Below are 26,088 nucleotides of genomic sequence, written 5' to 3'. Positions count from 1 at the left end.
CGAGGAATATGAATTTTATCAATGAGCAGCGCCAGGAGCGCATCTACGTCAACAGTTTCGTAAATGGATCCAACAGTATGTGTGCGTGTGTGTGTGTGTGTGTGCGAGGGCACATCGACCAATACAAAAAAACACACACACACACACACAAACACTCTCTTTATCAATTATCAACACCACTCACGCACACTGGTGTAGCAGAACAACAGCAAATAAATCGTTTGAAAAAGAACAGCAGGCGCTGGGAAGAGGCGCTGGAATGATGAGGTCGAGTCTGCGCCTTGGATGAATTTTCCCAAGCGCAACCTAAACCACTACCACCAGCATACTACTATCGATTGTGTACATACAGGGCAATCGTGTTGAGGAGAGAGATGTTTGTGTTTGTAACTCTCGTCTGAGCGAGGCGCAACAGTGTGCTGGCCATTCCAGCATGGTCGCGCTTTTCCGACGGGCCACTGCCACTGGAACCCACACAGCCCATCGAAGACGGCGGTGCCGAGCGGTTGCCGAACAGTTTTCCTCAAGCCGCTGCCACGCAGCTGACAGTCGCGAAGTGTCATTCGCCAGCTGAATACGCACGCACGGTTGCGCGTGCAGACTAGCACGGAGCTCCTTTTTCCAAAGAGTGAAACGAGGGCAGAGAGTCCAAAAAGCATCAAACGGTGGACTTGCAACGCAATTGTAAAGAAAGAAAACCATTGGATCGTCTTTTTGATTTAAAAAAAAAACCTGCTCATACAGTTGAAAAGTGGAAAGCTTGTGCAATAACATTAGTTTTTCCCGTACACACACACCTCGTAAGCAACTAAAGACCGAAAGAGATGCAGCGAACATTGCTGTACGCGCTTCACATCGCAAACAATGTTGTACTGAACAAAGTGCCTAGTGAATTGTATTATGTGCTGGAAAACGTAGAAACAGTTTGAAACGTTGGAAATTAACCAATTACCCAGAAAGGACATAATACAGTGCCAGTGAACGCAGCAGTGTGTCGTATCAAGTGAAGGCAAAGTGTGTGGAAAAGTGTGAGCTCCAACAAGAATCCTTTTTTTCGGCCTTTCTCGGAAGCACACAGCTAGAAAGTATCAACAACATCAACAGCATTACCGGAGCGAGCGATACGAGCGATTGGATTGCTATATTAGCAAACAGGACAAGAACAACAAGGATAGCAACGGCACAACATATACACACGCACGTTCAGGTTTACATAAAAAAGGAAACGCACACGCAGCGAGGAAACGGTTCAACAAGATTAATGGTATGTTTGATGGGGAAAAAATGATAACCTTATCTAGCCCGTATCTTTTCCGCACGTGTATGTGGGAGTTTCGGGTTGGGTTGTATCCCTTTCCCTTCCTCGGGCGATTAATTTAGTAAATGGAGCCATGTAAAACTTATGAACCAACGCAAAGATTACTACGATCTGTTTAACATTGCTTTCCAATTGGAATGATTTGGTGCATTGCATACATTTAGGCTGTTTTGTGTGCGCACGCCGTAGATAACGCCATCCACTAATGAAAATGATGGCGCCCCCGCGTAATGAAAAGGAAAATGTACACACATTGGATGTGTTGGATGAAATACTGCTTCTTTTTCTTCTTCCTCTTCTTATTCTTGTTTTTGTTTTCCCACTGCTTGTTTTTCTTTCTCAGTTTGAGCTCCCCAATCGGTGGAAGCTTCAGAGGAACTCATCTCGCTTGAAAGCTTCCTGCTCGGTGGGAGCTTTCTCACTCTCTTTCTCTCTATCTCTCTCTCTCTCTCTCTCTCTTTCTCGCTTTATAAACCCTAAATATCCCGGGCTAGGCATTGTGCAAAACAGGTGGAAAGCCATCCTTCTTAGCACTGTGTTTGTGTTTGTCCATTTGCTCTCACTCCGCCGTTTGTGTGCGTTCGAGTGTGGTGGCCCAGGCCGAAAGGCCGAGTGAGCCGCACTCAGGTTCGCTCAGTTGCGCCAGGCCGTGGGGTTACCCTTCAGGGGGCGAACGCGTTCCCTGGCACACCGAACGCTACCATATTGTGCCGTGCGTTCGCCTGGCGAACGGTTGCGTTTTGTTTGCGGGTCGCTCTCCCAGCAAGTGGCGGCTGCTGCCTTCAGAGCAAGGCGTTGCTCTGGTGGCTTTGCAACGCCAGTGCAGCCAGTGCTGCCTGCCAGTGGCCCCACCAGTGTGGGTGCATTCAGTGGTGTTTTTTCTCGTCTCGTGTAACCTGTAACCGTGCTGAGGGCTGAAAACGTCTCGCAAGGTCGGCCCCGAACAGGGAAAGAACGGTGCCCCAGGGCCGGAGTGTTGTGTGAACTGTGTTCAAACGGACAGTGCGAATTTTGGGCAGCAAAAGCCAAAAGGACCTTTCCGAGTGGCAGTGCTAGTCGTATTTTCAGTTCCGTTTTTTTCTTTCTTTTCGTTCCACCTGGGTTGTGTTCAGTTGGCTTGCGTTGATTGACCTTAGTTCGGGTTTTCGGTTCGGTTCCGTCACCGTATTGATACATCTCCAGAGCCGTTTTATCGCCATTTGGTTGGTTTGGTGTCTTGCGAAATCGTAAGCAACCATATTGCAGCGCAACAGAAGCAAAGCGAAGAAATCTAGCTTGTAGTTGCTTTACAGAAAGGTAAATGTTTAGAGAAATATCCTAAATTTGTTAAGAGAAACTTAAATATTTGATTTTATCACAGTGCAGACGAGTTAGTTTCGCGTAATGCTGCTAAACCCCCATCCAAAGTCTTTCTGGGACACATCGTGTGTGTGTGTGTGGCCTTCCTTATGGACTTCTGGAAAAGAGGTTCCATTTTATCATCCATCCATTTCACGTATAAAATCCATCTCCCCTGAGACATCTTCCCTTCGTAACGCTTACATCTGGATTGCGAAATGTTAACACCAAATGGCCCATCAAGTCCATTTTTACACTCTTTTGCCATTTTCCAGGGCAAAGTATAAGAAGAAGATGAAAAAAAGGCGAATCCTGCTCAAGAAAAACCGATACATCCACACAGATACTAGCAGCCACGTATCTTGTCCCTTCATTAGCACACGTAGCGTGCGGGCGGAGAAGCTTTTCTCCAATTCTCCGCCCGACTCTAAGCTCCCGACGGCGTCAAGGTGGAGACGCTTGGTACCTCGTAGGTAGTAGCTACGGCCTGCTAAGGATGCCTTCTCCATTGAACCATGCTTTTTGTTGTGTGCATGTGTATGTTTATGCGCGTGTGTGTGAGTGCATTTATAAAAGAGAATGAGTGGTGAGTGAGTTCGGTTGGCAGAAACGAAATGCCTGAGATCCTGAGCGAACCGTGAGTGCTTACGATCCTCGTGGCACTCTCGCACGAAGCTTTCTCGTTTGTTTTTTGTTGTTGTGCTATTTGGCGAACCCTGTTTGTTTGTGTGTTTATGTATCCGTTGGATCGTGTGCTTGGAAATGGAATGGAACGCAAACAGGGCCATAAAAGTAGCCCACACACATACACACACCATCACAGCCAAACTTCTCATGCGTTGGAATGTGGCTTCACCAATACCAATGTCCCAGCAGTGTCCTTTCGCTTCGTTTTCGTCCACCCACACCTCCCCCCGGGGACTGCTCCCGGGACCTGTTGACTTCGCATTTCGCCAGCAAAGGCCTTGTGTGAAAATATGCAAAAGCACCTCAAAGCGGAGCTTATCGTGCGGAGAGCGTTCCGGCAAGCGATTGATGCCAGTTGAAGGTTCGACCGCAAAGCTATCGGAGCCATCGGAGCCAGCCAGTGCAAAAAATGTAGCGTAACAAAGCGTGGTGCGTGCGTGACGTTCGATAATACAGTGGTCGTAGTATAGCCAGCGTTTTTTTGCTTCCCCTTTTTTGTTGCCAGTACTTTGTTGTTGTGCAGGTGATTTGTTACAAAATGAGTATTTTGCGTGGCATTTAGGAGCAGGCGAAGGGGTTCAAGTTGCTTAAAGTTCAACCACTTAAAGAGGAGTTGCGATCACACTGCAGTGGACGGACCATTCTAGGACGCTAGTGACGTATTTTGCCTGAACTTGGGGGGTGCCATTTGTGACAAATCGTTGTAAAATAAGTTTTAACGACAAGCCTTTGCTGCAATTGTCGTTTTTTCCCCTCTCTTTCACTTTTGCTATCATCAACCGGAAAGTGCTTGTTGGCCTAACTCTAGACACTGACACTGCTTGGTGTGGATTGAGTGGAGACAGGGTCCTATGTTTACCTTGCTGCGGCCCGGACAACGAGGTCCACCATTTAAACCTACTACTACCCGGCTGGACAAACAAGATAAAATCTCGTCCGTTGTGTGGTCGTGCCCTGTGTTCAGTGATACAGTTTTTAATGCTTTGCTTGCGCTTTGGGGAGGTCCTTGCTAGCTCGCTAGCCGGTTAGTGCACGGTTGAAGCAACAAAAGAGAACTAAAAGTTAGCTAAAGTGTAGATACAAACACAGAAGCATGGTCGCAAATGAGATTTTTGTCGATGAAATGAAATTAAATCTGTTCGTAGGGCTTGCTGCGCTGCCTTCGTGGCGTCCGTCCGTTGCTGCTCTTGCGCTGATGAGTGCTCGGGACAGGCGTAAGTTAATTTTCCCGTTTTACAGAGTGGCAAACTTTTCCATCCGCCTTTGTACCCCCATGCGGAAGGAGGAACACTGCACATGTAATACAATAATGAAGCCATTAAGGTGAAGCGATAGCATCGAAACCCGTGATGCAAAACTTTCAAATGCAAACATAACTTATCCATTACTTTAGTTGGAAAGCAATTTTGCCTGGCAGAGTGTGCGGTACGGTATTGCTGAGTTGATAGCAGAAAGGAGGCGAAGCCACTCGTGCACAATTATCCTTCTGCGCTGATGAATTGCAGCTAGCAATTAGAAATGGAGTATGATGGCCCCACCTTTGTGGAAAATGCACTGGACACAGCACAACAAAACAAATGAACAAATGAAACCCCCTCTCCCACGAGACTGGAACTGGCTTAGCGGGTATCGTACTAGGGAAACTACCGGCAACGGCAGCTGGAATGGCATTTGACCTTCACTGCAGCAGCGTCAGCGCTGGTTAAACTTTTTGCCCTCACGCTTTATAATTCACCCCTGGATAAGCAATCACCTCACCGGGAATGGTTGTGCTAAATTTACATTTCTATCCAATTATGCGACCGCTTCTGCCGCAGCACAATGACACGGAGCAGCTGACATTGAGACTGGGGGTGAACGAATTTTCGAGGGAAAAGGGCACCATTTTATCACTCGCTATTATACATTAATGGTTGCCAGTTGAAGTTGGAACTTGGCGTTCGCGGGTATACAAATACGTGCCTCGTGGGTTTGGGCAAACGTGACGACGATCCTTCTAATTACATTTCGATTCTATTTACTTCAAGTAAGAGCGCGCAGAACGGAAAGTTTTCCAATATACTTCCTGTATCTATACGCGGCTTCAACCTTATGGAGCTGAGCTCTGATGGTACAACTAGATACGCCCACGAACCAACCGCCCGGGGGTTGTTTGCGCGAAGTAGCTTCCTTCATCCCTGCCCTACTTTGGGGCCAAAACGTCGGAAGCTAGCCATTTTACAGCCCTAAACGACAACTTGTGGCTTGTCGTTTGACAGATCTCGAAGGAATTAGACATCCATCGAAAGACGGCGAGCGAGCACGAACGCCTCCCAACTCAACCTTCCCCATATTTCCCCGTTTTCTTCCTCTGAAGCAATCAAATGGGTTCGATGGAAAACCGAACGGCAATTGGGAAGCTTCTCCGTGCCTCTTCTTAGCCCCCGGCTTGTTGCTCCATCCTTTGCCAAGCACGCACCGAGCACGAGGCCAAAATGAAAGTCACGTTCGACGTTCGGAGCTCGACCGCCCGGAAGCCTTTTAGGCCGTGGGCCGTGATCCAACGAAGGGGGCGGGGGTGGAGTTTGAGGATGTTTGAGTTGAGCTATTAAGGACGGTTGACTTTTCCCGATCCAATAAAACCGACTCAAGCACACACACACAGAGACGCGTGCGTACATTTTGCCATTTTCTTCAGCATGGTTCCAGATGGAAGCTGCCATCACGCACCGGAATAACTGATGGCCGTTCCATTTCATTCGACACCTGTGCACAAGGGGTGATAGCGGGCGAAAGTGATATACTCTTGGCTAATTTGTTCCCAATCGCGCCCGGGCACTGACGCAAGACTTCATTCCATGTGTCCTCCACTGTACCATAGTATATATACTAGTCATGGCGGCGAACTAGGTCGTTGCCGTTGTAGAGAGTCGGCGCTACATTGACAGCGTGGTAGGAAGTGAGAGCCAATCTGGGGGGAACGTGTGCGGGAAGACTGTGATCGCGAGAGATGATAAGGAGAGCAGGATGAGCCGCAGCAAGCAAAGAGATGCGGACAGGGCGTATTTAAATGTTAGACGTTGGCCAAGTGTGTCTCAGGTTGTTTTAACTGGTAATGAAGTGTTGTTTCTCAGTGTTTGGTGTAAAATAGTATATAAAGTTTAATTGACAGTAGATAAAGTGTCATATAATTATGTCTATTTTTTCGTCGTTTCACGTGAAGACAGCGGAAAGCACTGTAAATTTATGTTAGCCTGTTGATGCGTTATTTCTGACTGTTGATCGGTGAACATTGCAAACATTGCTCAAGTATACACTATAGTCTAGCGATTAGTTTAATTTAGTTGTATATTTGATTTAGAAAACAAACGTAGAAAGTAGAAAAAAAGCTTTTGCGCAGTTTTGTACCTCTTCTCGTTTGCTTGATAGTAGTAGTGACAACTACAGATCTTTTAATCACTGCAATAGTGATAAAGATCAATACATACCGCCACTTTTGACCGTGCAAAGGCTGTGGTATTGCGTTTCCTGAAAGTTGAATTATTTTAGTGCATAGTCATTTATTTTAGCATAGCCGGTCAAATACAAACTACGATTGTTTTTTTTTCAAATAGTACATTGTTAAATATACTATTAAGTTATTATTATTTTTGGTTTATTATTAGTTATTGTTACATTATTAATTTTATACTATTAAGATTCATTTGGCAACAAAATTAAACAATTTAGAATAGTAATTTATATTAGCTATTGTGTCCGATGATGGAAAATATGATTGATTCAGGGGCCTTAAGTTTGAGAACGGCCAGACAGCATGGACAGCAGAACATTGATTATAGGTTGATTATACTTGTACTCTTGTTATCGGACAAAGTTTGAAATTTTCGAAACACTAGATTTTAATTGGGGATAATTGGAGCAAAATTATTTTCAGAAGAAATTTGAGAAGCGTAGGAGAAAATGTTCAAACCATTTTTAAGGAGTAAAAAGGTCCATCCTCGAGCTATCAGTTCTGGTGAAAATAGTTCCCGGAACAATGTCAATAATATACAATCGGGAGTCTGCAAAAAACCCTAATGAGGATGATACATTTGCACTGGGGGACTTAAAAATAAATCAGGAAAACCAACAACTGTTATTAAGTATTAAAGATAAGTTTCTATTTGTTCGTCCAAACTTCGAGGACGTTTTTGTTATAACAACTGAGGCCAACCCGGTGTCGTTCTATAAAACGAAAATACTATAGAAAAGCCCATCATTGATCCTTGTTGTCGAGATCTAATCCAATAATCTTTACTGTCTTTCGCAGTAATTCGCCTGTACGCTGAAGGAAGGGAAATTTTCAGAAACCAGCAGAACAACGAGCCGCAACTACACGCCCCAAAAACACCGCGGAACACTTTAAAGTGATGATCTAGAGCGCAAATATGTCAAATACTGACACATCGACGACAGTGGCAGCATGGACAACTACTTGGCAACGCTTGATGCTGGCCGCCGGTCTGCTGGCGCTACTGCTGTCCGGCGGTGGCACTAACATCCTCGCCTCGGCCGAGGGCAACATCGGTAAGTGGTGTGGAATGGTGGGTTGTTTATTCTTTCCCGTGCGCCGTGTCAGCGAAAGCCTCGCCAAGGACTCTCAAGGAGATGCGGGCGTTGACAGGCGGAAAGGCTTAGGAGATGAAGACGTAGCGGGGTTTTTTTTTTGGTTGAAGATGGTTTGCTGGATCGATAACGAAACGCCAACCCTCCTTCGAGCTTCGAACACTCAATCAAACCCCGTGGTTTGGGGATTAGCACACACACATACACGGAGACGACAGCATTCCCGGAAGCTGAGCGAATTCGGGCTGCGAATGTGAGCTGAATTTTAGATGTAATTTTACGCTCCGTGTGCGTGTCATAGATGCTCTCGGGTCCCGGGGTTTGAAATTGGGGTCGTGCTGGGGTTAGGGATTCGGCTTATCGGTACTCGATTCGGTGCTTACATAACTCATTCTCACTTTTGTTTGTTTGAAAATATGTCAGCGCTTCCAAGTATGCGGCCCTTGTTTTATCCCATCGCTGTGGCCCATCTAAAGCCCCGAGGACAGGCATTTTGGATTTAATTTATATAATTCTCAGAAAAGCGGGAAAAGAGACACAATGCTTACAATGCCGCAATATGGAAATAATTTAAAGAAAATCAAATTGCTTCCAGTTGAACGGCAGGAGTAAATTACTCAGCAACGAATAGCATACATCTGGGCGCTTTCTCTGTTCGGATGCTACGCGCATCGATGTTGCCTGAAGTTATGCAATCCGTGTATCATATCGTTATTTCAAACAGCACGTGAGCAATCCTGTCGCGTCACTTTCTCAACCAAACGTTCAAAAATGTTGTTTTGGTGTGGAAATTCAAGCGAAAAACTAAAACTAATCACGAATACTAATTGCATCTTCAATCGTTTCATGATGCAATATTTTTCCTTTCCCAAAGTTTCTGCCCACCCTGTGACGTATGGTGGTGTAATATTTTCTACAACACTTCATCATAAAACACCCCATTTCGCTCTTTGGCTACACACAGTAGAAGCAATTTTTACACCCCTTATCAGACACGAAAATTACGTCACGTTGGTACATACAAAGGCCCGGTGCGCCACCCGCTCCTGGTATGATTTAGTGACTGTTGCATAAAAAACTCCAGATTCCGGCTTCTATATTGATGTACGTGTTGCACTGAGATTGCAATCCGACGTGCAAACCAGCCAGCACCACACGGTGTGTGTCTATGTGTGGGAGTCTTCACGGCACACTTTCCTCGTTCGTGATGTGCTGCGCAATGCACCTGCTGCTACTGTTTCATAAAACATCCTCCCCCGTACGCGAAGCTGGCTAGTTGGCCGGCTTCGTTCCGGTGGCCTTGAATAACCGCCCCTCCCGCGCAAGAAAAAAGGGGATGCATCCGTTTGACAGCACCGTTTTGCAGGATATTTGCGTGGTAAATGGGAGCTAGTTTTCCTGCTCGCTGAGCAGCAGCGCGCTGAGTAAGCACGACGACCAACGCAGGCTACCCCGGGTTCGGTGGAATTAAAGAGTTAATTGGATTTCTTTTTGCAGCCCGCGACCGACGCATATAATGATGGGAACCGGGGGCGAGGGGTTGCTTTGGAACGTGATTGGATTGCTTTATAATGTTTTCCATTAAACGGTGCAGTCGGTTTATTGCGAAAACGGTATGCACTAAGGCTGAGCAATTTTTAAAGAAATGAATGCGGGGGCCAGTTACAACGAACGATTCCTATCTAATGAGATCATTCGTACATGACATGATTCAATATTCAGCCCAGATCCTGCCCAGGATGCAAGCGAGGGATGCAGTAGTTTAATCTACTCATCTGCATCTGGTGCCTTGGCACAGCCAGCTGCCCTGAACTCGAGCAACAGAATTGCATTAGACAGTGTTCTGGAGGTGGGTCCGTTAGCCTCATCCTGTCACATGCAAACACGCTGTTGCAGCAACTGAAGCAGAAATAGTAGATACGTTTTCCACTGTGTTACATTCAGCTTCAGCCAACACATTCCAGTTTTCCAGCACAGAAAGCAATCGACACTGCTGCTAGTGGGAACAAAAACGTGTCAGACGGCTCAGCTTCCTTTAGCCTGTATCATCGGTCTATTCCACCGGCTGTATGACGATGGAGCTTTGGTGGACCTTTTTTATTACCCATATATTGCACTATCCATCTTTGTGTGAGTGTGTGTGCATGAGCGATCCCATGAATCGCACGGAGTGGCTATATTAATGCAGCAAAAACCCCTACCTGTAGTAGCCCTGCGATAGCCCGGTGACACAGAGCTGGTGCGACAGGCGCTTGACAGGATTAAAATCAAAGGATCGATGGTGGCCGGGGCTTGCAGGGAGCGATACAAGGTAATCGAGTGATGGAAGACCGTGCTTGGTTGCGTTGATGATTGGATTAATGGCTGCCAGGTAGGTTTTCCTCTAATGGCTTACGTAGAAAAGGGTTCCGGCAAGCGGATTAGGTGCGAAAGGATTCTGCGAAATAATGCCAGCACCAGCAGCCAGGATCATTTTAGATCGTCCTAGTGGTCGTTGTGGACGGTTTGGTGATGGTGAGACTTGTCAGTAATATTAAATGATGACGTTTTCAATATTTTCACCGTGCAATAATACCAGCCAGTTGAATTATTAAGCACGTAAATGGAAGATTTATTAAAACAGCAGATCAGTAAGTAAACGCCACAAACTGTGGCACATTAAATAAACATAATCGTGTAATTTACATCAATTAATCTGTTTGCGGTGCACAAACCTGTAATCCCAACCAAACAGAAAAGCCCACCCGACCCCGGTGAATAATTGATCAAAGTGTGTCCTTTTGCTGACCTTGTACCATCATTGCTGCTTCTGCTCATCGTCGGCGGCGGTTGCGATGACGATAATTAAATAAATGTATTTTCCACCTGTTGTGTCCACGGACACGAGCAGCGATAAATATACATTTTCTATCATCTCTCCCCGGCTTCTGCGTCATTTGGTGTGTGGAGTGACCCCACCATGTACCTACGTATCTGATCCGGGCAACCATCATCATCAGCCTTGGACGCAGTATTAATTTGTAACCTAATCTACACGCTTCAGCAGCACACCTTTCAACGATGAGCTCTGGAAGTAACGAAAGTAACACAAAGAAAGGAAACGTGGTCGTTTGGCAACGGCAATTTCTATCAATTGTTCGTTTTTTGGGAGGAAAGCTGGAGCCTGTCACCCCCTGGAGGCATGAGACCTGTTCCTCAGCAGCTCGCTGGGATTGGGCTTAGGTTCGTTGTTTTGTGCAGGTGAGCATTACTAACAGCTTCGACAGTGCCAGTGGAGAGGAAAATATCCTCCTATTGGATGTGGATAATGCTATCGATACCACCATCATCATCATCATCTGCAGCACCTTATCCACTTTTCAGCGAAAAATGTCGTGGAGAGAGGTGAAGAGAGAAGCATTAACATTGCACAAGGACATCGCATCGTTCCGGGCGTGGTGTGGTCGTGCAAGCTGTTGAAATGTTGTCTTTGGCAGGAGATGACAGGACCTGTCGGTTGGAATTTTGTCGATTTTGGCGAATAAGGGGATTCTAGTTTAGAAATATGAAAAGCATAAAATATGTTTCTCTTACTTCAGCTTGTAATGCAATCGTAATAGAAGGTTACAAAACATAAAAAAAGATTAGTCAATTCCTTGTTTGTCCTTTCTGCCTGAGAGCAACCACACTTGAGGAGGTAGACAAGTATCCTACAGAGAAACCACCGCAAGACCAAGAGACAAAAAAACCCTTGTTGAGGTTGCAGTGAACTCTTGACAGCCATTGATGGAGGGATAGCTTAGTGGGTTGGTGACACAGGTGAATATTGAGTGTCTTGCAGGCACAAAACCGCATCTGCACAGTAAGCGGCTTATGTTGGGAATTACTCAACAATTCTTCTTCAACTTTTAATCTCAACGTTACTTAAATTCATGTTTTACACGATTCTTACACACAATTTATGGCATGATTTGATGCTGCACATTTGCAAAGTGCCTTAAAGTACATTTTTATTAGATCTATCTCATGGTTTACGTGTAAGACGTTGCCACATTACAGAGCCATGAAAGGCAACTGTCGTTATACTTTAGCACGCTCCCATGCTCGAGTGGCTCCCACGAGGCCATCAAGCCCCGCCCCTCCCAGCACTAATTATGCTCCGATGGGGATGGTGAAAAACTGATAATTTATGCCCAACATATGCTGCTCGTGTGCTGCTCTCGAAAGCTTCAGCTAACTCGGGGCTCCTCCATAATCATCCCGGGTGCGATAAAGTTGGTTGGCGTACGTGATTGCGTGGTCGTAAATAAAATGAAACGCTGAAAAGATGAGACCGAAAATTACCTGTTGGTTTTGTTGGAAGAAGCAGTCCTGAGCAGTTGAAGGCACGGTGCTTTCATGCATACACGCCTTCCCATTCATAGTAACTGGGCTGATTAACATAAATTTATCCCATTAAGAATTCACCGCAATGGGATTGCTGCTAAATTTAAGCACACACAACAACAAAAACGCCTCAAAGTATGCAATCGACGTGACAGGGTGGTGTTGCTGGCCTTGCTAACCATCCCCATTATGGTTTCCAAATTGAAGCTCACGCTCATGAATAGGAAGCTCCTAAAAGTATGCCATTCACATGACACTTTTACCTTCTCAGCTTGCCTGTGTATTTTAAAAACTGCCACGCTTATCTAAAATTAAACATATACCCTCCGGATCGTTCACTTTCCCCATAAAATAATCGTACAAATAATTACCATTTTTAAATGGAAATTCATTGCCATCACAAGCTGACACTCTTCCTCCCCGGTTGCTCGTACAACAGGTGCGCTAAATATAAACCCCCTTGCCTTGCCGAGCCGATCAATCGATACGCGGGTTACTTGTACGGTTCTGTGTGTGACAAAAATAAACCTCATTTATTGTGCTCATCCGAAGCCGCTTGCGGGCTTACATTTCGCACACTTTGGCTCATATTTATGCCCCCCCGAGTGAGAAAAAAAAACGCCTAAAGGAAGTTGATTGGATTGGAAAAGCAGAACCGGAAGTAGCGCACATTAAACCGGGCCTCAAATTGACGTCGCAACGGTAGCGGTACAGTACCCGAAACGGCTTGCGGCGTTTGCGTGTGCCCGCCCGAATGCCAAAGGTTGTGCGTGAGTCCGGAATGGTAGGGCGACGAATAAAAATGACGGCAACTCTAAAACACAGCCCACGCGTTTTTGGGTCGAACTCGCCGGGGGCATCGCAGCCTCGTGCAGCACAAAACTGCTTACAGTGTCAAGATGGATGGAGAGGAAGGAAGCAAAAAATAAGAGAAGAAACAACAAATATATTGTCGTGCACGAAGGAAAACAAACCCCGGAGGAAAATTATAGCATCGGCTGAATCGCCGGTGCCAAAAGCTGTTCATGCCCCGTTTGACGTCATTCGCCTCGCAACGGTGTCGGTGAGTGGCGTTCGCTCTTCGCTCCGACGTTGCGCTGAGCTCCTCGGCGTCTCCCAGGCGTTGCGATGGAGAAAAGCTTCCCAGCTGAGTGCTCAGCGTTGCTTTACTGGCGCTCACACAGGGGACGGGAGGCGACGATATCGGTTGACTGCGTCAATTTGACAGCTTATCATTCTCGTTTTTTGTGTGTGTGTTGGCACATTATTTTTCCTACCCAACAAAATGCGCAAAACACGGCTCCGGTTGGTGGTGGCCGATGAAGGTGACGAGGTGGAGCGGGATGGGCAACATCGCTCCGCTATTTCACTAATTCATTGCGCTGCTTTATTTGACGATGCTTATCTACGGTCCCGGAATTGTGGCGCGGCGTAGGTGTACTGTGGGACCATCAGCGAGCTGGTTGCGTTGGAAAAGAGCGCCCGGAAAGCTGTTTTTTCACGCTGCTTTGTCATTGGAATTTAGGGGATGAAATTTCAACAATGAAAATCACAGGAAATGCCAGTCCGGGCATTGTTCCGCCTGGCATTAGGCGGCTAAAAATAGAGCACAAAAATGGCATAAAATTGAAACTGATACGTGCAGCATGTATTTAGCGCTTTTATACTGCTTTTTGGTCGAAAACAAAAACCCTCCCACCAGCTCGTTAGTCATTAAGCTTTACCGAGCTTTTTTTGTTGTACGTCCACAAAGCTGTTTAAAACAGAAAACGGTGCCCACATCGTTTAAAGCTTTTAATAAAAGTGGGAACATAAATTACTTCTCTTCCGTTCTGCACGCCCCACACATACACACTGTGAAGCGACTTTACCGTTGACGTCATTTTGCGTCAAAAATTTGTATACCGTCCTAATTACTTTTTCCCACGCGAAAAACTCGACCCAATGTGTGGAGCAATGTGCAACAAGCAACAAAAAAAAAGATGTAAGAATGAACACGGAATGAAAGCAACATTCTTGTTCGAAGGCGCTCCACCATGTGTCACGACCAGAGCCGAGGCAATATGCGTGCTGTGAAGATGTTCAACATGTTCTGCAACCAGCGTATTCAACAGCACCTTCTACCCTGGTTTTTCCTTCCCATTTTCCCACACGGATAAGCTGTGCAAGCGGAGCTTCGGATCTCAGGAAACTTTAGTCGCAAAAGTGTCTCCCTTAAGTTGCACATCGGGTATATGATGCAGGCTTGCAGGGAACATCTTTTCTGGCCCGGCGTCTTCATTGCCGCTGGCACTCCACTGTGTTGTGTTCACTGCCCACACGCGTGGTGTTCCGAAAATGGTTCGGAAGTTATTTTTAGCACCCACCCAACACCCAACGTGCTTCATCTGCGTGTCCTGCAGCGGTTAACAGGTTTTTATTTTATTGAAATGTAGTTTAATATTCCTCCCAGCAGGATCGGCAGCATTGTATGTAGCATTGCGAACATGCGCCTGGTGTTGGGAAACATTATCATCATCCGCTGTGCATGATTCGGTGCTTTCGTGGTACAGATTTCCCGCCCAAGAGGGGACAGCAGCACATTCCGAACGGGGATAGAATTCGAGCCGTTCGAGTGAGGAAGCAACACAAATCGATCTGTTCAGGACCGAATCGCCGACATGGAGCAACATGTCTCTCGAAAATGGAGAGTCTCCACGAGCATGGAATTCATTTCATCTGGAGAAAGTGCCTCCCCATATGTTTACACACGAGCTTTTGAGGGCTGCTCGAGTCGCCGTGGGTCGAGTAGGGCGCCGTGGGAAACCGTCAACAAGCGCTCGTCATCGCTTCTATAAATAGACACTCGTAACGCGCTGTATCAAATTGAAACGTTAGGAATCAATCGAACGAACGCCATCACTCCCCCCGATATCGATCTCAAATTAAGTGCTGACGCTAGAACAGGGACGCGCGCGCACGCGGGCCCCGCGTTGGCATGGGAAATGAATGCTTTCACTTGATTGGAGGCGGGAAATGCTAAAAGTAGCTTCCACGCGTACGTAAATACAGATGTCCCACAGCAGGAATGTTCTCGATTGTGTTCGTGTTCGGGGAATTTGTGCGGAGAAGAGACACATTCATTGAATTCCTAGCAGATCAATTAATGGCTTTTGTGTTGCATGTCGTTTACAGCTCACAAGAATCCGTTCCATTCGTTTACCAGCAACCAGTACATTAAGATGTAATGCTGACAGATACAAAAGACCGTCAAATCCTCAATTTGTCATTCCTTTTCTAACGACAAACCTCCCTCACGATCGGTTTTGAGTTGGTTTTCCATGTTCAAAGATTCAAAGATCTGATGCGATCTAAGCAGAAACACTCAACGTCATCAAAGAGTCACCATAAATCATGGAGTGAATTCCCTTCCCAACACTTACCACTCGACTGGGACCGTCTTTTTCCGTTTGATAGCAAAACGAAACCAGCCTTAAGAATCAATATTTCAACCCATGGAGTAGAATATAAGTATAACCCTCCGAGGAGTACACAAGCGGTGCGCATGATGCGCTAAACGACACCACCATCAGCACATCTGGAGCCCGTTTACGTAGCGCATCTTCACATCGAATGAAATAAACCACTCAGCTAAATGTCAGATAATCCTGTGCCCATCCTTTTTTCCCATGCTTTGCCCAGACACTGCTTGAAGAAACAGAGACTTCGCTCCTCCGCTGGTTCGTCTAAGATCTGGCACTCTCTAATGAGGTTGGACAGGAGCGCTGATGCTTGCACCGGTTAAACAGAAGCACGCGGTTCCACGGAAAGAAAGTAAGAAGAAAAAAAACGCAACTAGAAGTGAAGATGACAGCGTTGTGCCACCGTCCGATGTCTTTGCTCTCTAATGTTTCCATTCTTTCGCGTGTTTTTTTGTGGCGCTCAGAATGTCCTTGAAGTTATCATCTGTGAGTGGGATGGCTTGGTGGCGTAGCTGCTACCTACGCCCAGACACAGGCCCCAAAAGCGGCAGTCATCATCAGGAGCAGTTTGTTTGAATCAAGAATAGCGTGGAATAATCTCACTCCTCGCACAAACCCACCGAGGTTGAAATGATTAAGATTCCTTCTCTTCTATTGTGTTTTGAGTTTATGTTATGCTCATGATTTCAAAACGAGATCAAAATCATGATTGAATTTATACACAGCAGAGGTGGTTTACGGTTCTTATCTCAGCTCCAACAGTGATGGAAATAAAAGGACCGGGCGTTTCCATTTCCCATTCGTTACACAGTGTACCACTTTCGATATTATCCCTCCGAGGGTTTGCATCACACGCAAAGTGCCATTACACCTTCGCCAGCTTGGTACGAGCACGAGCCAAGCCATTTCCGAGTACTGGGTGTTGTTGAGATCGACATAAAAGACAGCTTTAAGTGTGGGTTAAGAACTTCTCTGCGTATGTCGGTGTTTCCTTGCTCCTAATGATTCTCCTGTCCCAAGGCTCTCCGGCGTTCTACATTCAGCGTAAACTTCCATCACGATGATTTATCCCTTTTTTGCTCATCTCAACCCCCCCCCCCGACACACACTTGAGATGACTTTATTTGCGTAATTATTCGTAAACGAGCTCGCTTTATCCTTTTCCTTGCGCTCTTGCACTAATCTCACCCACTCATCGGGGTATTAATCGGTGCTTTTCTCTTCTTTGCATATTTTCAGGTTGCCTCTTTGCGGAAACACTTTGCCTGGAACACCTGGAATGGTGCTACGATGGTAAGTATCGCGTATGGGAAAGCTTTCGCTGAGGCGCAAGCACACGTGGTGTGTGGAGTGGTGAGATGAATATTTTAATTGCTAAAGTAGGAACACAATTTTACGCTACGTTTGTTACTGAGAGACAGAGAGAGAAAGGAAAAGAGAGAGAGCAAAGTTACTCGCTACTATCAATCTAATCCTGTGGTAGTCGGTCGATGATGGAAAAGCAAGAATCCAATTAAGGAAGGTTCGTTTTTTTCTGTAATCACGAAAAAAAAAACATGTGAGATAACACAAAAAGTGGTACACCAAGGTAGTAGATACAGGGCTAAACATAGTTTCTTAATTAGTTTTGCTCTCATAACAAACCCCAGACGTCGAGACCCATCACTCATCCATCACCTGTTGCGAGCGCCCGTCTATCTCCAATGATCATCAGGAGCACCTCAATTAATGACCTTTTTTGCTGTCCATCACTAATTCCAGACTTCGCCTTTGGAAAGTGTCTGCCGCAGTACGGGCTGGAGCCGGAGGAGCTGTTCCGCAAGCCGCTGGAGGAGGACCAGAGCCGCATCCTGGCGCGCATGCTCGAGGAGCTCCAGGGAGCCGGCCTCGGCTGGGAGCACCCGTTCACCCAGTGCCGCATCCAGGGCGCCCTCTTCGCCATCCGCACCAACTCGGAGATCCCGCAGACGCTGTGCGCTAACCTAGCGCCCGACCCGGAGATCCTAGGCCCGCAGAGTCCGCTCGCCTTCGTGCGCTTCACGCCGCCGAACGAGGAGTACGCCGACGAGGTATACTATCCGCCGCCGAAGAAGGGATTCGCCCGGCAGCAGCTCGACCTGCCGCCGGTAGAGCTCGATGTGCTGCCGGAGGTCGTTCAGCTAGATCCGCGTGGACCTTCGGCCGAACTGGAACGGGCCCGGCTGCAGGAGCTACAGCGACGGATCGCTCTCGGACGAACGATGAAGCAGCAGCAGCAGCAACATCCGCCGGACGTAACGGACTACCTGGACATGGGCGCGGAGGTGAACGAGATCGAGGACAGCCAGCTGTTGCCGTTCAAGGCGGCGGAAGGTGAGCGCGATTGGGCGTACGGTGCGAACAAACGGGGCTCGACCGGTATCTTCCGCGACCAGCAGGCAGGAAGCAACGATGAGGAGCGTGCCCTGAAGGATCTCGTCGACCGGCTAACACCGGCCGATGTTGATCCGGAGTTTGAGTACATCTACCCGAAAACGTCCTCCTTCCGCGAGTACGCCAAGGAGCATCACATCCCGAAGATTTCGAACTTTGCGCCGGAAAACGTTAACCGACTGCAGCAGGAGGCGGCGGGCGCAGCGAAAGCGAACGACCCGAACGTGGACAAGTTCTACACGCATCCGCACAAAGCGCTGGCCCAGCACGCGCGGAACGAGATACCGGCGGCGGGGAATTTGCGCGAGTCGGCCGCGTACGCACCGGGACCGGAAGCGGGCGGTATGTACACGGAGGGTGGCTTCGTGTACGTGCCAAAGTCGGGCGGTAGTCCGGGCAAGGACGAGGCACGCACCCTGCTGGACAACATTCTGGGATTTACGCGTCGCGAACGGTTGGACGTGAAGAAGCCGGGACCACCGGCAGCACCACCACCGTCCAGCCAAAGCCCGAGCGAACCACCCAAGGAGACGGCCCCGTCGCAGGATAAGGCTCACGGGGAAGAGGGGGAGAAGCGGCCCAAGTCCAAGAAGGAGCTGTTTGCCCACACGGATGACGATCATGCACCGCACTCGGTCGACACGGAGTACGCACATGTGATCCTGAAGAACCCGTAAGTTTCGTTCCAATTAACTTACATTTGTACAGCAAATTGCCTACATTTAGGCGCACTCGAAATGAAATTTTAACGTTCTCTTTTCATTCTGCCCAGGATCGATAACTGGAAGGATGGGTCGCGCATTGTGGCGGCGCTTGCCGAGCTGCTGAACATGCAGGGCTACTTCACGCATCCGCGTGTCGACCGGCACGAGGTTTCGTTCCGCGTGGAGGCCAATCCGGACCGCAAAACGGCCGCCGACGTCGCGAAGCAGATCAACGACAGCCGCTTCAAGAACAATCTGTCCCGCCGGCTCGGTGTGCTCGTCATACAGGCCGGCGTGGGCGACAAGACGAAGGAAACGGACGTCTCCTCCCAGCGGCTGAAGCGCGTCGAGGACGGTCCGAACGTGACGCACGTGATGGCGTACATGTTTGCCGGGGCCGGAGCGGCTGCAGTAATTGTGGTCGCGATGACACTGTTCCTCATCCGCAAGCACGACAAGAAGAAGGACAAGCTCGGCGGACTGCAGTCGGGGTTGGGCGGAGGCGATAGCTCGAGCAAAGACTATCAGGACCTGTGCCGGGCTCGGATGGCGGGTGGAAAGACGGGACCGGCCGGTTCCGATTCGCCCGGCGGACGCATTACCGCGCTGACGAAGGAAGCGGAAGCGCGACCACCGTCGTCCCGGTCGAGCACGTCCTCCTGGAGCGAGGAGCCGGCGCTAACGAACATGGACATCTCGACCGGCCACATGGTGCTGTCGTACATGGAGGACCATCTGCGCAACAAGGGTCGCTTGCAGCGAGAGTGGGAAGCGCTGTGCCGGTACGAGGCGGAACCGAGTGCACGTGATGCGGCGCTGCAGGCGCAGTGTGCCCCGCTGAACCGTCCGGGCGCCCCGCTACCGTACGACCATTCGCGCGTCGTGCTGAACCATCTGGCGAACGCGGAGGGTATGGATTACATAAACGCGTCCACCATCACCGATCATGATCCACGTGCGCCCGCGTACGTCGCTGCCCAGGGACCGATGCAGTCGACGCTGGCCCACTTCTGGCAGATGGTGTGGGAGCAGGGTGCGGTCGTGCTGGTTGCACTGTGTCGGCTGCAGGAGAACGGCGAATCGGCCTGCGCTCGCTACTGGCCGGAGGAGGGCGCCGAGGTGTACCACATCTACGAGGTGCACCTGGTCAGCGAGCACATCTGGTGCGACGACTATCTGGTGCGGTCGTTCTATCTGAAGAACCTGCGCACCGGCGAGACGCGAACCGTCACCCAGTTCCACTTCCTGTCCTGGCCGCAGGGCGGCGTGCCGACGTCCGCCAAGGCGCTGCTGGACTTTAGGCGCAAGGTGAACAAATCGTACCGCGGCCGCTCGTGCCCGATCGTCGTGCACAGCAGGTAAGTGGAGGCTTGCGTTATGCGCCTAAAGGTATGCAATGCTTATTGAAATCATCATTATTATTGCACTTTTTTCTGCAGCAACGGATCGGGCCGTACCGGCGCCTACATTCTGCTCGACCTGGTGCTGGGTCGCATGAACAAGGGCGCACGGGAAATTGACATTGCCGCCACGCTGGAGCATCTGCGCGATCAGCGGGCCGGACTGGTGGCGACCAGGCAGCAGTTCGAGTTTGTGCTGATGGCCGTCGCGGAGGAGGTGCACGCCATCCTGAAGGCGCTGCCCCAGTCCACCAGCGGCAGCAAGGGCTCGCAGGATCAGGAGAAGGAGGGCAACGGGGTCGCCCCAGAGGCAGGTGGCAAAGCCGCCGACAAACCCGTGGACAAATGAAGTGAAAGCAAGGCGATTAGTTAAGGAGAGGAGAGGAGAAAGCTTTTCTTTGTGTGAAAATAGTTCTTGTTTGCCAAGCGATGGCAGTTTTGAAAAGGGGGAAAAATGGGAGTCTTTTAAAGGAAGTATCTTTATTGTGGTCTTGTGGTTTTGAGCAAAGCCAAGCCAAGTTACTGTTGTGTTTCAATGTGTTTAACCTGTCACCCTCTGTGTAAGTGAATTGTTTTAGATGAATTTAGCGGAACTTAGAAGAAAATACAGCTTCCAAGGTTAGGTCGACCCCGTTTTCTGGGGCAGAAGTGTCAGTTGGAAGCGCAACTTTGGCATATGACGACAAAAAAACCCAAGCTATCGGATGTAAGCGGAAACTATCGATTGTCTAGACGATGCAGCGAACCCGAATGCACGCACTCATACTGGAAGACGGCACAAAATGAACTGAACAGGCAAACCAAACAACCACAAAAAATGTATTTAAAAGTTACAACACTAACAATCACACACATACACATAAAATTCTGCACCAGAAAAAAAAACAGTGGCAAGAATGGCACAGTAAAAGCAAAATCAGCCGTTCTGTTCTGTAGCAAAGCGAGGCAGCGGTGTGCATAGTCGAGTTTCGATTGCCGTTTCCCGATCGGTCCACTGTGTCCACCAGCCTGCAGAGTGGTTCGACCGGGAAGTGTACGGCAGGAGAGGACACGGCCCCAAGCAGACCCGCTGCAAGCAAGATCGCAAGCTATATGAGGACCGCGATCAACACCTTCTTTTGAATATCATCCTTGCACCAAAAATCGCCGACAGGGACAACGTATCATACACATCACTTACTAATCATACACACATACACACAACACACATACATCTCAGCGCATTGTTACTTAGCTTAGACGGGGGAAGCTGAGCCACACCCGGGCCCCACTCCTTCGAACACACACACACACATCACCTATGTACCTCCTATTATAGCAGTGTTTGAACAAAACGCTGCAAACAAAACACAATATACCCCATTTCCACTCTTATCTTGGGGCAATTAGGGTGTGGGTATGTGCCAGCATGCGGACAAGGGACAGTTTGATGGCATGGCCAGAGGACGAAGCTATTTATCCTACCATACCGTACCATATAACAAACAAACAAAACACACACAAAAGGACATACCAAATGGAAATACAAAATCGCCATACATATATCTATACATACATACATTATATATACATAAAATATATATATATATACATATATACATGCATTATTATATTAAAAAAAAAAAACAAACAGAGATAGAAAGAGAGAGCGTATATCGTGGGAGATGAGTACAGATTACTCCCCAAAATAACTATATTTTAAGCCCACTGGCAACCCGCTGGCGCTGATAATGATGATTATGATTATATGTTGTGGAACAGATTAGTGAATTGAAAAGTATATATTTTGTGTGGGAAGCGTTAAAAGAGTGTAGTGTAAAGCATGATCTAGAAAAGCCTAGGAAAGGAGAGAGAGAGAGAGGTTCGTTTCGTACAACAATCAAGGGAGCGATTTAAAATCGCCTAACACTATCACCACCACAGGGGGAATTCAAAACCGCACAAACCGCATGTCCACAGGACTTACGCGGGACCGTTTCTCAACCATTGGTGCAGCTATTAGGTAGGAGTAAATAATAAAAAAACATCATCGCAAAATGATAGCATAAACGCGAACAAGTACATTTGATGTGCTTCAGGCAGTAAGCAGAAACCAGGATACAAACATAAACCCGCCACAGAAGAACCTTCACACCACAGGTGAGAGGGTTTGCTTAGACAGAGACGAATGAATGAACCGCGATGGTAAAGATCGGGATGAAAGAGGCACACAATCGAAGGGCAAATTGGAGGGAGTGATTTTTAAATCAGGGAGAAAACGGGGAAGAAAATATATATTTTTTTATTCCTTATTGAAGCATTGGTCGCCGCACACGACGCAACGGCTGCTGCCGCTTTGCAAACCGGTGCGTGTGCAAACGGCAGTGCACTCACACACACGAGAACACGCGGTGCGGCACGGAATACATTTACAGCGGCACCGTCGCGTGTTGAGCGCGCTGGGCGCACGCGCGTTACGCGTTACTTTGCTGCGCGGTAGCGGTGCTGCGTGTGCGTGTGCGGTGCTAGTGCAACCAATTTAGTATACATACTCACACGTATAGAAAGCAGCAACCCCTAACACAACAAACATACACCTTATTAGAGAAACTGAAGCGCAAAGCCTGCATTTTTAGTGTTAATGTAATGTAACGAAACCCAAAGAGGCAACTAAGGCAACTACTACAACAGGCGAGATGTAATTGTTCGATGAAAATGTGTACTTTATGAAAGTAACGAAACAACCGTTACCGCTTATTCCATTTTATCCCCAAATTTAGTGATTTAATGTGTGATTCAACGTATGCATGTTACTATACTATAACAAACAAACAAAACAAGCGCACTCTATCACAATCTATCCGCGAAGAGCGTGCAACACTATCGCGGTGAGTGTTCACTACGGTGTTGCTTAGCCACTTAGCGAGATTAAGTGTAATTTACACAACAAAACACAAGCTCAAATCACGTACTTTCTCGCTCGCACAGCATGGTACGGTTGTGACTCTCCCGTGTTCCACGCAAGATCATGGCACTACAGCTGCCTGACAGCTCGAAGCCCTCAACTCCAGCCTGTTGAGGGTTTCGAGGCTGCAATGTGGCAGATAGGGAGACACAAACCGCACGGCACACTGTGCCTCGATCTAATCAACCAACAATCAATCCACAACATGACGCACACTTAAGCTGGGTTGTGCTTTTCCTTCGATACGTTTGCTTACCATTCAGTTTAGAAGATCGCGCTATCTAACGCTTGACCGTACTCAATACCTTTTCGGTCGGTGTTTGATTCTTTTTTTTTTTGTTTTCTCTCGGGGGCATTCAATTTCCAATCCACCTCGCCAAAAGCTGCACCAAACAAAAATGGTGGCAAAGCAAATTATGAAATCAAGTAAAAATGTATGCGCAACTTACAGTGAAATTACAATTATGTGAGAATTTGCTTATCCCAAAGCATCATCTCCATGGTGACGAACATCGCTTCACGATTTACACATGTTTGTGTATGAATAACAACCACAAACGGATCAATGGAAAAGACGCTCAACACGTGCCGTCCCATGTTGTGTGGTGAGTGAGTGTGTAGCGAGAAAACATTATGGTATAATACAACAAAAAATAATAATGCGACAGCAAACTCTATATAATAAATTGGCGCAAGAGGGCGGTAGTGATTTGTTTACACTTTACAAGAACAAGGCAAAGCGGAAACATGGACAATTCTATCATGAATAAACAACTAAATCTAAACGAACAAGGAAAACAAACAAACACGATCCATGTGAAGTAGAAGACGGCAGAAAAAAAACAAGTGTCAGAATAATTAGCAGACGATGAAGAGGGGGAAAAAAAACGAATTAATCAGAGACTGAGTAAAACACTGAGAAAAAAAAACAAACAAACAAACAGACAAACTTTCAATTACACTCCCATTCACAAGAGAACATTAGTTTCATCCTGTTATCACGCCAGCAGCACGGCAGCAAAACCATGGGCGCTCCCTCCCACTGCGAGCGCATTATCTAAGTAAGAAAGATGAAAAATAAACCGGATTATGTTTCAATACAACTCTACCATAAACTCTCACTGTCTCACTTTAGTGTATGTTTAGTGCTTGGACGGAACCTGTAGTGAACGGCTTTGTTTCATTCGCTCGCTTTCTTAGCGTTCAGTTTCACAGTTGTTTTGGATTGGCATTTTTATTTATCCCGCGTTATCCCACAACACACCCAACATACTAAACTCGAACTCGAATCGAACAAACGGAACAAAACGGTACCCGACAACATAATGCACTGCAAAGGAAATCGGCCAACGACGAACGGATAAACGAGAACAAAGCTAAACAAGCAAAGCAAAAACTCATACAAAAAAAAAAAACAAATCTGTAATGGATTACTATATATATATACATACTTATATAATGATACTTTTTGAGCTATTTCACGTAAATTATATAGAGATATACATTTAAAGGGGCAAATAAAAACAAAACTGGCAAACAAACAAAGCAAACAAACCCAATCCCTTTCTCATAAGTCATAATCATAGTATGGCATAGTGCCAGATTGGGGCACGCTGCAAACAACAGAGAGCACGTCTTTTAAACTTGAAGCAAAAATAACGGGATTGTGACAACATTGTAACGGAACTGGGGACTGCATGCATCCCACTATGGATAGATATACACACACATAAATTATATACATTATATACATATACAACGTCAATACAGTGTCCCTCCCTTCTTCCCAAAGATTAAACGTACACACACATACACTCAAATCCCACGGTTCACTGTACAACTCTTTAAAGGATCAATCATCAGCAGTCTCACACAGTTATGAAAACACATTATACTATTGTACCGCGCCCCACCAACAACACTATTCCCTGCAGTTACTGCAGCTCAATCTTATCGAAAACACAAATATACCGACACTGTTTAACTAGTTGTGGTTTGCGGACTTTTGTTTTTTAGTGTGTGCACTGTGCACGTTTTATATAGCAGCAACCGATGCCGGTACACCCCGTACCGCTTTGCACAGTGTTTGTACAGCGGTACGGAATTGTCTTTAAGAAGATCCACCTCGTGGAAGAGACGTTTTGCCGCGGGTGATTAGCATGCTTTGATGAGTGTGCATTTTTGCTGTACAAATTGCATACCTTAGGGCGTAGTTGGCCCATTGGCCCACAGGTCTGCATACGGGCGCAGTGCGCCGAAAGTATGCAATGCGTGCAACAAAAATGACGCATTACTGGCATGCTAATGAATTCATACGTGTTTTTCCAATAAAAAAACGATCATTTATCATATTCTTTGCAACAGCAACAAAAAGTGAAAAACAAAAACTAAGAAAATGGAGATAATCTTACTACACGAACTCACTAAGCTGGGCCTGAAATAAAGTGTGACCTGCGCTGGCAGCTAGAACAGGAGCATCCAAACTGCTACACTTAGAGTTGAAAACTGTACTGTTAAATATTTACCATACGTGAGCCTCTGTTCCAAAGGAATTAGAAGAGTGAGGGATAGGAGAGATAGGAAAGGATGCAAGGTAGATAGGCGAGCAGTAGCTGTCTGGAGCACCACTTCACAGTGGAAGGGGAGTTGAAGAAGAAACGTTAGGAAAAAACACACTCACACACAGATGCATATTCATATTTATCTTTATGTAACTAAATGTCCAAATTCGTTACACCTCAATACACTAGCACGGACTCCAAAACGGAGCTAGCAGCAGCAACCGATGCAGAAGAAGAAGAAGAAGACGAAGAGGATGTGCAAAACTCTTATAATGCGAAACCAAATACAACAAAACAAAACAAAAATGCACAAA

The 26,088-nt window shown here is 47.1% G+C and overlaps 1 protein-coding gene across 3 annotated transcripts; it reads left to right on the top strand.

The window, feature by feature from the left end:
• The first annotated feature begins 471 nt into the window (after window positions 1–471).
• LOC120954956 (receptor-type tyrosine-protein phosphatase N2) lies at window positions 472–26,069 on the top strand. 3 transcript variants are annotated; one of them, XM_040375332.2, is made up of 6 exons: window positions 472–1,264; window positions 7,632–7,888; window positions 16,993–17,046; window positions 17,515–18,838; window positions 18,938–20,227; window positions 20,309–26,069. In XM_040375332.2, the coding sequence occupies exons 2-6, from the start codon at window positions 7,750–7,752 to the stop codon at window positions 20,616–20,618; spliced, it is 3,117 nt and encodes a 1,038-aa protein (XP_040231266.2). In that variant the 5' UTR covers window positions 472–1,264; window positions 7,632–7,749; the 3' UTR covers window positions 20,619–26,069. The 3 variants fall into 3 exon arrangements, with proteins under 3 accessions (XP_040231266.2, XP_040231265.2, XP_040231267.2); XM_040375331.2 differs by lacking the exon at window positions 472–1,264 and adding an exon at window positions 2,025–2,614; XM_040375333.2 differs by lacking the exon at window positions 472–1,264 and adding an exon at window positions 3,670–3,772.
• Window positions 26,070–26,088: the final 19 nt, after the last annotated feature.

The sequence above is a fragment of the Anopheles coluzzii genome, chromosome 3 (assembly GCF_943734685.1).
Source record: "Anopheles coluzzii chromosome 3, AcolN3, whole genome shotgun sequence".
NCBI lineage: Eukaryota > Metazoa > Arthropoda > Insecta > Diptera > Culicidae > Anopheles > Anopheles coluzzii.
This window is presented reverse-complemented; position numbering and strand designations above follow the sequence as displayed.

Excerpts from the sequence above, each read along its gene's own strand:
- LOC120954956 (XM_040375332.2), top strand. The coding sequence starts at position 7,750 with ATGTCAAATACTGACACATCGACGACAGTGGCAGCATGGACAACTACT. Across the intron at positions 7,889-16,992 it reads CTCGGCCGAGGGCAACATCG|GTTGCCTCTTTGCGGAAACA; the intron begins GTAAGTGGTGTG and ends GCATATTTTCAG. Across the intron at positions 18,839-18,937 it reads CATGTGATCCTGAAGAACCC|GATCGATAACTGGAAGGATG; the intron begins GTAAGTTTCGTT and ends CATTCTGCCCAG.